This window comes from Ochlerotatus camptorhynchus, unplaced genomic scaffold (assembly GCF_037179485.1).
Source record: "Ochlerotatus camptorhynchus isolate MF236.1 unplaced genomic scaffold, CSIRO-AGI_Acam_v1.1 ptg000041l, whole genome shotgun sequence".
In the NCBI taxonomy this organism is placed as follows: Eukaryota; Metazoa; Arthropoda; class Insecta; order Diptera; family Culicidae; genus Ochlerotatus; species Ochlerotatus camptorhynchus.
Window position 1 is genome coordinate 2,200,777 of NW_027040532.1, and position 13,902 is coordinate 2,214,678.

The 13,902-nt window shown below is 43.8% G+C and overlaps 1 protein-coding gene across 9 annotated transcripts in view; it reads left to right on the plus strand.

The window, feature by feature from the left end:
- unc-104 (kinesin family member unc-104) overlaps nt 1-11,634 on the plus strand; it is a 167,008-nt gene extending 155,374 nt beyond the window's left edge. For 8 of the 9 annotated variants that reach the window (XM_065236750.1, XM_065236742.1, XM_065236768.1 and 5 more), the window contains 2 exons: nt 33-134; nt 11,096-11,634. In XM_065236750.1, coding sequence (XP_065092822.1) covers nt 33-134; nt 11,096-11,210 — 217 coding nt within the window. In that variant the 3' untranslated portion in view covers nt 11,211-11,634. Of the gene's footprint in view, nt 1-32; nt 139-11,095 lie in introns of those variants that run through there. The other variant, XM_065236804.1, reaches the window with a different exon arrangement.
- Nucleotides 11,635-13,902: the final 2,268 nt, after the last annotated feature.

Sequence of the window (13,902 nt, forward strand, 5' to 3'; positions counted from 1 at the left end):
GGAAGTTGAAAATAATTCCGTTATGCTTCCAGCGTTGTCACAAAGCACCGTGGATATTTGCTGCAGACTCTTGGAGATAAGGAGGTGCACGATTGGCTGTATGCCATCAATCCACTGCTGGCTGGTCAAATCAGGTGAGTGAGAGTGTTTTTTACTAATATTATTCAAATGATAGATTTTCCAATGCCTGAGACTGCTAAAGCTTTCCGTTGAGAGTTAAAGGTGGTACATAAGCTATTTATGTCATTTTTGGGTTTTTTATATTAACGGCAAGGACTTATTAGAATAATATCAAAAAATTGAAATTTGGTAACTTAAACACATGTTATGCACTATTCCATAATGGCCATTTCGTTGCCAGATAAACTGTTTACGTAAGGTCGCCATTCACCGTTCATGCTCCCGTCATGCTCCCTTCACTCGCTCACTGCATATGTATCATCATTAGTTACATAGAATAACAACAAATACATAGTATAATTACAATTAATACCAGTAGTATCATTGATCATCATTTGCTATAATGTGCTAGTTAAGAGAAAAATGATAAACATAATTATAAAGTCAGCGGTACACGGATCCTACGCTCAAAGTAGGACAAAGTAAATCACGATTACTTGTGGAAGGTTTTAGGGCAATATGGGTTCCTGCAAACTTTTGTTGATTGTTTGAAAAACATTTACAAGGCTGCTTCCTCTCGAATTTTGATTAATGGGTTTCTTTCTCAAGAAATTAAAATTAAAAGTTCTGTTCGTCAGGTATGCACCATGAGCATGGTGCTCTTTGTTCTTTACAATGAGCCCTTGTTAAGACAAATTGCAGACAACATTCCTGGTGTGCTTGTCTATGACAAGTTCATCAGTGTGATATAGTTGTTTTTATTAAGAATGATTTGGAATTTGATCGTCTATTTTCAATTGTTGATTCTCATAGCTGGTTTGCTCACATTCGACTCAATTTGCAGAAGTCAGAATTCCTTCGTTTGAATAATGCTAGGATTGGTCCTCAAAAATAGGGGAAGCTGATAATCTTAAAATTTTAGGAGTTTGTATTGAAAGGAACTGGAGTTCTATGGTGGATTCAAACTATGGTAGTTTGGTTTCGAGTATTAAAGCAATTCTAGAAATCCACAATGTTCGTCTATTGAATATTTTTGAGCGTAGTATAATTTTGAATGTCTTTGTGTTATCAAAACTATGGTATGTCGCACAGATTATTCCGCCTTCAAATCGACATCTAGACCAGATAAAGTCCGCCTGCGGGAAGTTTATTTGGAACAGTTTCATTTTTAAACTGAACAGGAATCAATTGTACATGGATTATTTAAAATTAGGACTCCGCCTTGTGGATCCAGAAGATAAATGAAATGTGGGAGTGGATAGAGGAAGGAGTCTTGATAAAGAGCAATTATAATCTTGAAAGAACAAAGCTTTTGAATGGTTTCTTTATTGCTAGAAATAATCATGTGTCTGTAGTAGAAAACAAAAGTCCAATTTGATTGGGTAACCGTATGGGAGAACTTTTTTTTTTTTTTTTTTTAATCTTTATTATAGAGATTTTTAGCCTGGGGCTAGTTCATCTCTTGTATGGGAGAACTTAAGTTTTAACTTTGTGCCTCTTCAAGACCGTGCAAAATTGTTCTTTTTTGTAAAAGATCTTGTTCTAAATAAGGAAAATCTCAAGCTTTACAATATTGGCCATATTGCATCAACTAATTGTGATACTAATGAACATCGGATCAAGCAATGCACGAAGTCAAAAATAATCTGGGATTGGTGCAGGCAAATCATCATAGAACGGGTGAAGGTTAAGGTAAAGGATATCGAAGATATTCTTCAATTGAAGATTCAAAACTCTTCAAAGCTGCTTTGTGGCTGATGATTAGAGCGGTTTCTTTCAACTTGAGGGTTCACGAGTCTTATTTGATTATTTTCAAGAAAGAGTTAAGAGAGATGAGATGGAACAAACGAGTAATGTTTCACGCTGAATTCGGGAAATTTTTGACATTTGTTGATTGTTCCTTGATGAATGTAGATAGGTAGCTACTAGCATATTTAAGTATTGTGAACTCGAACTGAATTTAACTATTAATTATTTAAATAAAGACAACAAATTTAAAAATAAACATAGGTTTTATAATACTGCGAAGCTGTTAACTTGTTGTGTCAACTAGTAGATGCCATAAATCGATGTCTGATGTCATTTTGGAATCCAGTATGGCAACTCCCGGTTTGCAATGTAACGTCATATAACATACATACATTTATTTGTACAACATCACATTTAAGATAAGACATAATCAACAATAGTACGCCACAATACTCGGTTTGCGGCTGCCGCTCTCCATCCTCGGTCATGCCCAATGCTCGCTAGATCACGCTCTACCTGGTCCGCCCATCGTGCTCTCTGCGCTCCACGCCTTCTTGTGCCAACCGGATCAGTAGCGAACACCAACTTTGCAGGGTTGTTGTCCGGCATTCTTGCAACATGCCCTGCCCACCGCATCCTTCCGGCTTTGGCCACCTTCTGGATTCGCCGTAGAGTGCAGCGAGCTCGTGGTTCATTCTTCACCGCCACTCACCGTTCTCCTGCACACCACCGAAGATCGTCCTTAGCACACGTCGCTCGAAAACTCCGAGTGCTTGCAGGTCCCCCTCGAGCATAGTCCATGTCTCGTGTCCATAGAGGACCACCGGTCTTATTAGCGTTCTGTACATGGTACATTTGGTGCGGGGGTGAATCTTTTTTGACCGTAGTTTCTTCTGGAGCCCGTAGTAGGCACGACTTCCACTGATGATGCGCCTTCGTATTTCACGACTCACATTGTTGTCAGCCGTCATTAAGGATCCAAAGCAAACGAATTCCTCCACTACCTCGAAAGTATCCCCGTCTATCGTGACATTACTTTCTAGACGAATCCTGTCATGTTCGGTTCCGCCTACTAGCATGTACTTTGTTTTTGACGCACTCATCACCAGTCCGACCATTGCTGCTTCGTGTTTCAGGCGGGTGTATAGTTCTGCCACCATTCCAAATGTTCTGGCATGTGTAGGCATGAGAGTCCGTCACCTTGTCGCAGTCCCCGGCGAGATTCGAATGAACTGGATAGTTCAGCCGAAACCCTTACGCAGTTTTGCACACCGTCCATCGTTGCTTTGCCAGGAAAGCCGTTCTCGTCCATAATTTTCCATAACTCTGTGCGGTCGATACTGTCGTATGCCGCCTTATAGTCGATTAACAAATGATGCGTTGGGACCTGGTATTCACGGTATTTCTAGAGGATTTGCCGTACGGTGAAGATCTGGTCCGTTGTCGATCGGCCGTCAATGAAGCCGGCTTGATAACTTCCCACGAACTCGGTCATTTTAGGTGATAGACGACGGAAGATGATCTGGGATAGCACTTTGTAGGCGGCATTCAAAATGGTGATCGCTCTGAAGTTCGCACATTCCAAATGGTCGCCTTTCTTGTGAATGGGGCAGATTACCCCCTCCTTCCACTCCTCCGCTAGCTGTTCTGTTTCCCAGATCCTGACTATCATCCGGTGCAGGCAGGTGGCCAACTTTTCTGGGCCCATCTTGTTGGATCCTGTCCAACACACCTCCTGCAGCGCTACGATGCCGAATCCGCGGTCCTTCAGTAGATTGGCGAGTATTCGGGTGCTCCCGATGAAATTGAGAGATCGACAGTTCCACGTGCCGAGTTTCCAATCGCAAGTCCTATTTCGTTGCTGGGGTCGTTGCCGTTGGTCTCGGTTCGTATTCCTCTGTTGCTGATTTTCCGTTGCAATGCTTTTTTTTTACGGCTGGCTCGCAGGGCCTGACACCAACCCTCTAACTTTCCGGAGGACCAAGGTGCACAGTTGTGCTTAGAGTCCTTCACTGTCACTCGGACGAAGAACAGCTGCCCCTAACATGGGGAACAGACGCTGTTGTGAGCCGCTCCTCCTGGAGAACAGACGCTCAGGCTTGCCGAAGCAAACCCCCCCCTTCCCTGTCAGCCTATGACCAAAGTTCCCACCGGGGTTGGTTACCCGATCTTCCCTAAGGTTGCTCACAGTTCCCGACCGGTACCACGGGGAGGTAGGGATAGGAGTTGCTGGGAAGAGGCTAGTGATCTCAATGGGATCTGTATTGCGCATTACCCAGCATTAACCGACTAACGTCATATAACTTACAATATGGATATTTTCAGAATGGAGTAAACGTGAGAAGCCAGAAATTACTGTGCAGGTATTTCCAATAAAATACGGGTGTGTAAAGGTTGAACACGGAAAAATCCGTATACATTAAAAATGCTGCCATTAAAGCATTTTAAGAGAAAATTTTTTCAATTTTTTTTTTCAAAATTTCACTGAATCAAGCTAAGAGTGTATAGAATCACAGTAGGCATTGGTAGTCAGGATAAGTTCATTTGTTTACATCATGGCTTCACCGGAGCAAGCACGTCGCGATTCGATCCTGCACGCTTGAAACGAAAAATCCCGTCTATCCGCTCCTGGCAGTTTTCATATTTCTGTTGACCGGAAGAGTGCCCCGGAAGAATATAAATTCAAAAAGAAGTCGAAATTCCCCAAAAACTTCCTTGTCTGGCAAGCAATCTGCAGTTGTGAAAAGCGAAACTTTCGTTTTTTCTGGGACCATGAACCAGCAAATTTACCAGGAGGAGTGCCTACGGAAAATACTACTGCCTTTTCTGGAGCAGCATAAGGTGGATAGCCTATTCTGGATAGACATGGCATGCTGCCACTACTCAAATTCCACCAAACAGTGGTACAGCAAAAATTGCGCCACAGTTCTCAAGTAGATGAATCCGGCAATACTCCCGAACTAAGGCCTGGCTCTAAGTCTCGAATAAATATAGCTCATTAAAAAAATTACTTCAAAACAGGGGAAACGACACTCATTCATATGAATTTTATTTAAAAAAAAACCTTGGCAGCGCTGCAATGGCATGCGACCGGGTGGTATAAAATAGAAATTGTCTAGCATTTTGAAAGGCCTTGGTCACCTGAACCACTTTTCCGAAGACAGTAATTTCTTTAACGGTCAGGATGTATAGATATTGCATATACACGAAGTTCTCGAAGTAATCTGTCCAACATCCGGAAGGCCTTTTCCGAATATATGGCCAGTTTCACGATATCATCGATATACACGTGCTGGAAGTATCACAAATGTGTAACATATGATCTTCAACGTTTACAGTAACATTTTGATTTACTGCGAACAAGTGGTTCATGGTCATCAGGAATTCACAATTTCGAATTCCTCATCCAAATTTCATTATTTTTTTTTATGTAATCACATTAGTCCAATTTAGTTTCAATAGTTTTGTGTCAGCGAGTGCGAATTAATCTCCATGACTATCGACCGTTCTCAGAAGTGACCCCCCAAAGGGCATCAGTGTTTTTATCACACATGGCGGGTGTAAATTGAATCATTCGGGTGAGACGGTTCCTTTTTGTTTGTTTAATTTTATTTTAAACTGGATTGGAATTTAAATTTAGGAACTCGGCTAGCTTGGCTTACTTACTTACTTAAGGGTCCTGTGCACCACCAGCGGTGCAAAGGGCCAACGTGAAAGACTTCCATCCTGGGCGGCTGGCCGCTTTTGCCTTGACCTGGGCCCAGGTCAGATTCCTATCGACTTGCTTAATTTCCTTATTGAGGCTCCGCCGCCATGAGCCCCTGGGTCTGCCTCTGCTGCGATGTCCTGCCGGATTCCAATCCAGCGCTTGTTTGCAGATTTCGTTTCCGCCCCGTCGAAGTGTGTGGCCGACCCACCTCCACTTTCGCTCTCGAATTTCTGTTGCTATCGGCTTCTGATGACATCGACGATGGAGCTCGGCATTCGAGATCCAGTTGTGAGGCGATCAGGCACGAATTATATACCGCAGGCATCGGTTAATGAAGACCTTGAGACGGCCCCCGTTCCATGTTTTGCATTTTATAATGGGCCGTCACATTATGTCACAGACAGTGACCTAGAGTTATACAATTAAGAAAGAAGTCTGCAGCTTTTGAGTGTTCTCGGCTGATACACACCACGTCTCGCTGGCGTATAACAACCAACACAGATTTCACGTTCGAGTTGAAAGTTCGAATTTTGGTGCGTTGACTTATCTGGTTGGATCTCCATACGTTTCGTAAACTCGCAAAGGCAGCCCTAGCCTTCTTGATTCGTGCACCTATGTCGCTCTTGGTCCCGCCGTCCGACGCTATTTGGCTGCCAAGATATTGGAAACTTTCGACCTTCTCCACTGCTTGCCCCGCTACCGTAAAGTTGGAAGGGTTCCCCGTGTTGATATCCAACGATTTGGTCTTGTTGACGTTGATGGTGAGACTCGCCGCAGAGGAGCGTTCTGCTAGGTCATTGAGCTTACTCTGCATATCAGAGCGCCGTTGTGCTAGTAGAGCAACATCATCAGCCAAATCGAAGTCGTTGAGATGCTCCATGGTGTTAGGCTGCCAAAGCAGCCCACGGTTCGGTACACGGTCAATTGCACCTACCATGATCTCGTCGATTACGATGAGTAACAGTAGCGGTTATAGTATACATCCTTGTCTTACATAGGGTCGGACAAGGCTCCGTTATGCAGAACTCTGCACGTGAAATCCTCATACTGCGCTTCGATGAGGTTGACGATTTTATCCGGGACTCCCTTGCGTCTCAGGGCGCCCCACCGATTCTCGTGATTGAGACGGTCGAAAGCTTTTTCGTAGTCAATGAATACCAAATAAAGGGACTCTTGGAATTCATTGACCTGCTCCAGGATGATGCGGAGCGTGACAATATGGTCCACACAAGATCTTCCAGCACGGAATCCTGCCTGCTGCCGTCGGAGAGTCGCGTCGATCTTCTCCTGTATCCGATTCAGGATAACTTTGCACAGAACTTTGAGAACAATACACAGTAACATGATGCCTCGCCAATTGTCGCACACAGTCAGATCCCCCTTCTTTGGGACCTTCACTAAGATGCCCTGCATCCAGTCGGCCGGAAAAGTCGCGGTGTCCCAGATATTACAGAATAGTTGATGCAACATTTGTGCGGATAGCATGGGGTCAGCTTTGAGCATCTCTGCTGATATGCGATCGACCCCTGGAGCCTTGTTGGATTTCATGCTTCGGATAGCTGCTTCAATCTCCTGCAGTGATGGGGCCTCGGAATTGACGCGAGTGATGCGCCGCACCCTAGGCGGATCATGCTGAGATGTTGATGGCTGGTTGGCCGTCGAAACTTGAAGAAGTTGTTCGAAGTGCTCAACCCAGCGTTTCAGCTGGTCAGTGGGGTCGGTAAGCAATTGTCCAGTCTTGTCCTTCACTGGCATCCTCGGGTTCATCCTTGTTCCACTCAGCCGTCGTGAGATATCGTAGAGGAGGCGTATATCGCCAGTGTTTGCGGCTTTCCCCCCTTCGTCGGCCAGGGAGTTCACCCACGCTCGCTTGTCCCGTTTGCAAGAGCGCTTGACTTCCTTCTCTAGAGCCGAGCACCGTTGATGGGCTTCGTTCTTGGCTCCTCTGGTTCTCGCCCGCTCTATCGCGGCTTTTGCTTCTCTACGCTCCTCAATCTTCCGCCAGGTTTCATCTGTGATCCACTCTTTCCTCTGGGTGCGCAGCTCACCCAAGTTGTTCTCGCTTGTTTCTATTAAGGCATTCTTGATGGCCGTCCATTGTTCTTCTACGCTGCCACCTTCTGGAACGCCCGCAGCTCGAGTCTCAAGTTCTTCAACAAAAGACCTTTTTATCGCTGGATCTTCAAGTCGGCGTGTGTTGAACTGCCGCCCGAGTCTCTCCTCCCGTCGCTGGATCCGCGATTAGAAGGTGATGGTCAGACGCGATGTCGGCGCTGCGTTTATTCCGGACATCAAGAAGGCTCCGTCTCCATTTTCGGCTGATGCAGATGTGGTCGATCTGATTTTCGGTATGTCCATCACGGGAAACCCACGTGACTTTGTGCACTGGCTGATGGGGGAAGAGCGAGCCCCCGATCACCATGTCGTTATTGCCACAAAATTCTGCAAACAGCTCACCGTTCTCGCTCATTTCGCCGAGACCATGGCGTCCCATGACACGCTCATAGTCCGTGTTGTCGGAGCCGATCTTCGCATTGAAGTCGCCAGTGTAGATCTTGATGTCACCCTTTGGAACCTTATCCACGACGGCATTCAGTTGACTGTAAAAATTCTCCTTGTCCTGTAGCTCGGCAGCATCGGTTGGCGCATAACATTGGATTATGGTAAGGTTACGAACCCGTGTTCTAAATCTGGCAACGATTATCCTCTCATTAACAGGCTCCCACTTGATGAGCGTAGCACTTGCCTGAACACTAAGTAGGAGACCAACTCCACGATGGCGGGGAGCGTTTTCACCTCGAATACCAGAGTATAGTAGTATCTGTCCCGACGGCAGTTTGTGTTCTCCAAAGTTTGGCCAACGAACTTCACTCTGTCCCAGGATTTCTAGCTTCATGCGTCGCGCCTCGTTGGCGAGCTGTGCCAGTTTACCCTGCTGGGCTAACGTCAATACATTCCATGATCCAATTCGTGTCCGTTGTTTTGCGCTAAAAGTCGTTGCCGTTAAATCAGTTCGATGTCTTTCTCAGTTGGTTTCTGTAACAATTGTAAAGGTTTCAGAGACAGTAGGTGGTTGGCCTAAGGTCTCCTATCCGCCGTGATGGGGCTGTCATCTTAGGTGTAGCTTCCGGGGAAGAGCATTTCTTATTCAGCCGCTGGATGCCAGTCAGACGCTGTTTGAGCCGCACCTCCATGGTGAACAGACGCTCGGGTTGGCGAAGCATTTCCTCTATCACCGTGCTATGGTTACCGCGCCAGTGTTCGCGTCGCACCTCCTCACTCTGCTATTGTCGGATTGACACTATTGCCCAGGCTACGCCAACCAGCTGTGTCCATGTTTCAGCTGGCAGTCTTTTGTGATCATATGACTCGTGGAGGCGGGAGGTAGGAACTTGTGAGGACCGGAGCAAGGTATATCGCTCCTTCCAGATTGTCACTCACCATTTTATAGCCCAGGCTAGCTTGGCGGCTACCACTATTGCTTACTGGTCGCATCGCCTGCTTAAGCGAATCCTGACCCATCTCCTACCAAACTACCCAACTCCGTAGCATCTATGGGGGCGTCGGTGAGTCACTGACCTCCCGTTAAGTACATCAACAAGATCCTTGCTTTCCCCGTAGCGGAGAAGATGGGCGTGGCCGGCAATGGTAATTGTCATGCTTTTCCTGTTCTGAACTTTGATTGGAGAACTGTTCACTCCCAAATAGTTTTCCTTAAGCAATCGAAATAAGAACGTTAAAGTTGATACATGACAGCTACCAGTATGTAATCTACGAATTACTCCGTTACACACGCAACGCAACGCAACGTAATCACATTGGTCCAATTTAGTTGGGGAAATTTGTTGAACATAATCAATTGTTCGAGTAAAGGGTGATACGGTCAAAATTTGGTCAAGGGAAAACGCGTGTAAATCGGTGAAATCGTTTATTTAAAAAATCAAATTAAATTTCTTTTTCAAGTTCAATTAGTATAAAATTCAGGGAAAATATTCAGTTAGGCTTCCGCTTTTTCAAATCCGAATTGCCGGGCCTTACGCTTGACCCCTGCCATCAGATTTTGTACAGCCACCTTGTCCACCTTCTTCGCCGCAGAAAGCCAGTTTGCCTTGAACTGCTGCTCGCCCTTAGCAGTTTTTTTGGTCTTCTTTAGGTTCCGCTTGACAATAGCCCAGTATTTCTCAATTAGGCGGAGCTCTGGCGTGTTGGGAGGGTTCTTGTCCTTGGGAACCACCTGCACGTTGTTGGCGGCGTACCACTCCATGGCCTTTTTACCGTAATGGCAAGATGCCAAATCCGGCCAAAACAGTACGGAACAACCGTGTTTCTTCAGGAAAGGCAGCAGACGTTTATTCAAACACTCTTTCACGTAAATTTCTTGGTTGACAGTCCCGGAAGCTATGAAAATGCTACTTTTCAAGCCACAGGTACAGATGGCTTGCCAAACCAGATATTTCTTTGCGAACTTTGACAGTTTCATGTGCTTGAAAACATCTGCTACCTTTCCCCTTCCTTTTGCCGTATAAAACTCCTGTCCCGGAAGCTGCTTGTAGTCGGCTTTGACGTAGGTTTCGTCGTCCATTACCACGCAGTCAAACTTCGTCAGCATCGTCGTGTACAGCCTCCGGGATCGCGCTTTGGCCGTCGTATTTTGTTTATCATCGCGATTTGGAGTCACTACCTTCTTGTAAGTCGATAGTCCGGCTCGTTTTTTGGCTCGATGCACGGTTGTAGACGATACACCCAGCTTATTTGCGGCATCTCGGAGAGAGAGGTTAGGGTTTCGCTTGAAACTACCGGCAACTCTCTTTGTCGCCTCAGCGGCTTCCGGTTTTCGATTTCCCCCCGATCCAGACTTCCTGGCTGTCGACAAACGTTCCCCAAACACTTTAATTACATTTGTAACGGTTGATTTGGCAACTTTTAGCGATTTTGCCAACTTTGCGTGCGAGTAGCTCGGATTATCGCGATGCGCGAGCAAAATTTTGATACGCTTCTCTTCTTGCTTGGACGGCATTTTGACAACTGAAGAGTGAATTCCAAAATCAAAATAGGAGCAACATTCTACACACACACACCTTCAAAATGAGGGGTGTTCAGGTTTTTTAAATGCAAAATTGAAAGAAATACGTCAAGTTGATATTGACCAAATTTTGACCGTATCACCCTTTATTTTGAATAATTGCGTCTGCTGTAACATTTATTCAGGTGGATATGTATTAATTTAATTAATTTATCTTTATTAGGGGGGCTTTCAGCCTTGGTCCATGGATATGTATTACTTTATCGCGCAACGGTTCATTTATCAGGCCTTGGAAAATCAAAGATTTAAAAATAATTGCCATCCTATTTAAATATCTTTCGTCTGTGAATTAAATCTTCAGATAAATGTCGCTTCTTTTTTCAGTCGTTTTCACAAAATCATCTGAAGATTCATTCCGATCGGTCTTCATTTTTTATTTGGATTTGAGAACCGTTTTTCATCTTACTAATTTTCTCATAATCTCCTTCGCATAGATCCCGCCTGGCACGACGAACCGGCACCAGCAGTAGCGGTAGCAGTATCGTCGACTCGTCGTCGTTGACCCTGTCGCAGCAGAACCATGCCAACAGTGGGGGCTCTGCTAAATGAGATACGATAACGATGGAGTCCGTGTTGGTGTACTAAGTCACAAATCGCGTAGAAGAAGATCATCGCATCTCTATCTCGACGGCACACGTCTACCAAGGCGATTGCGAGGACGGCGGCGTCTGCTGGGGTACGATCCGAATGATAACGACTACGGCCGCCGTCGGACCACCACCACCAATAACACCGGCGGACGAGCGGGCAGCTTGAAGGTGCTTTTTTACGGTTACTTTAACGAGCTGGTTTGGTTCTGCACCAGGCTCAACAATGAGTTCTTGTTTATGTTTGTTTTCCAACTGCTATACGAACGTTGAAGCTGCTTCTGGGAAGCGATCCAGACTAGTGAGTATTACTAACTACATATTATAGAGAGAGCGAGAGACACACACACACACGGGGCTCCATCGGAGATTTAAGTAGGCAAACATTGCGACAAATGAACAATAGTAAAAGTCAGACTTTACTATGCTACTATGACTGTAGATTGGAGAAGCTTAGCATTATTTTTGAAAATGTTTGTATACAGCAAACATTGACTGCTAATACTAAAGTATTTTTTGAACTTTAGAGAAAATATATATATATTTTTATACATTTTTTATTTTAACCAAATTGTGTAGATAGTTATTCGGATTTTGGTTCTGAAAACAAAGGAAAATGGGAACACCTGTTTGAAATTGGTACTTCAATAGCATCAGGAAAAATGCGCTGACCATTCAGGGAAATTGCAACCTTTTCGATCAAGATATTCCTCGGCTAAAGCAAATGAAACCGAATTTCGTGAATAACAAGAAAAAAAAAACAAATTTCAATGCAACTCACAGTGGTGACTACTAAAAGTTCAAAACGGGTGAAATTCGTCAATAGTTTTTACACTACCACAAGTTCCCAGGTGCTCAAGACCCTCCGAAGTGATCAAGGCAAAGGCATACAAACACACAGACACATAGAATGGCGCGGAAAATGCAATCGACCGTAGGTGATGATTTAAGTTCGTTCTTCTTCTCATGTTTCGTTTTCCGTTGTACTATTATTATCGGACTAGCTAAGTTTACTTGCGAAAAAAAAAACAGAAAATTAATGAAGGAAATAATACAATAAAATTGATATTAATTATAGAAGTTTAATAATTAGATCAAGTAAATAAATCAAAAAATGAAAAAAAAAGACAGAAAAAATATTCAACGTATAAACAAAAAAGCGAAGGAAACTTCAAATAGTCATATGTGTATATCTTTTCTCTAAAACCAAATCAAGCAAGGCAAAGGAAACTTAAAAACAAAAATGCTAATTACCAACAAATTTTAAGGACTAAACCAATACTCAACAGCGTGACATAGTTGAAAGGAAACTCATTCACACATACAAATCAACCTACACAAACACAAACATACACATATACATACCAACACTTGCAAACAAGCAAACACTCCAGTATTCAAAACTATTTCTCTCCCCCGATATCTAATGGACCCTATAGGACAAGTACTGTAGAATGAAAGGTAGTGGAGGGAGAAAAAAAATTGCACAGGATCGGTGAAACTGTTAGTGCATTGGAACGAGTTTTAAGAAAGTGCGAGTTGTGTTTAATTGACCCGAAAATTGTATAAAGACGACAGTTCATTCGTATATGTTTTAGTTATAACCTAAGTATTACTCAGCGGGAGAGAAGTGGAAGCCCGAAAAGGAACCCAAAACTAACTTTAGAAAAATGCTTTGAAATGACGACAGTTGCCTCATGTTGGATTGTGTAAGTTTTTTAACCGATGCGTATTTTACCCCGTGGAACATGCGTGGGCAAATTGTTGCAAATGTTTATTAGAGAGCAGACAAACGCGCTTCTTTCAAGTTCAAACCAAAATCAGAGACACATACGTACGTACGAAACAGTTAATACACACACACACACACGCTTCGATTTAAACACATGGCTTATAGGGACGATAACGTAAGATTAACGCTGCAATTTGCGAAACGTACGCGTGCGTATTAATACATATTAGGGTGGCTCTTATCGGAGGTCGGAGAAGTGAAAATCGAAAAAAAATGTCAGCAACTGACGGATAGGGTTTTTCACGAATGATGAGCTATAAGCTAGAAGAATCTCCTCTGTATAGAATCTGTAAATATTATTGCTTAGTGCATAGGGTTTTCGTTTAGAAAGCAATCAAGGTTCGATTCGTTGATTTTGTTGAGTTATGCTGAGAATTTTTTTATTTTCGTTATCGTTTCGGTTTACATTTAATATGGCATGTACATAGACAGGTACCGACGACGGTGTGAACGTTCGGTGTTATCTCGATTGTCGGTGAGGTTTCGAAAATTGAGTATAAACTACTCTTCAAATTGAAGGAAGGTTTCAATTTCAAGAGTGAAGTGATTCACAACGTGCTGTTACTGAGTGTTGCTGAAAGCTTGCGATCAGTGTGGGAGAAAAGTTATGCAATTTAATTCTCTCGATTCCTGGCTGACTCGATTGGCTTCGATTGGCGATCTTATTAGATTATGCAGCAATTCCAATAGGATTTCATGCATACGCGAATTCTTTCTGCTCACTGCAATCGGCGAGGGGTCGTCAAATGTTACGTCATTTTCAATACTGAAAAATGGTAAATCTCATTTTCATTTCATTTTCGAATAGTAGACACTTCAATGTGCTTTGTGAATTCCGGATAATTTCGAGATTAGGGCGTTA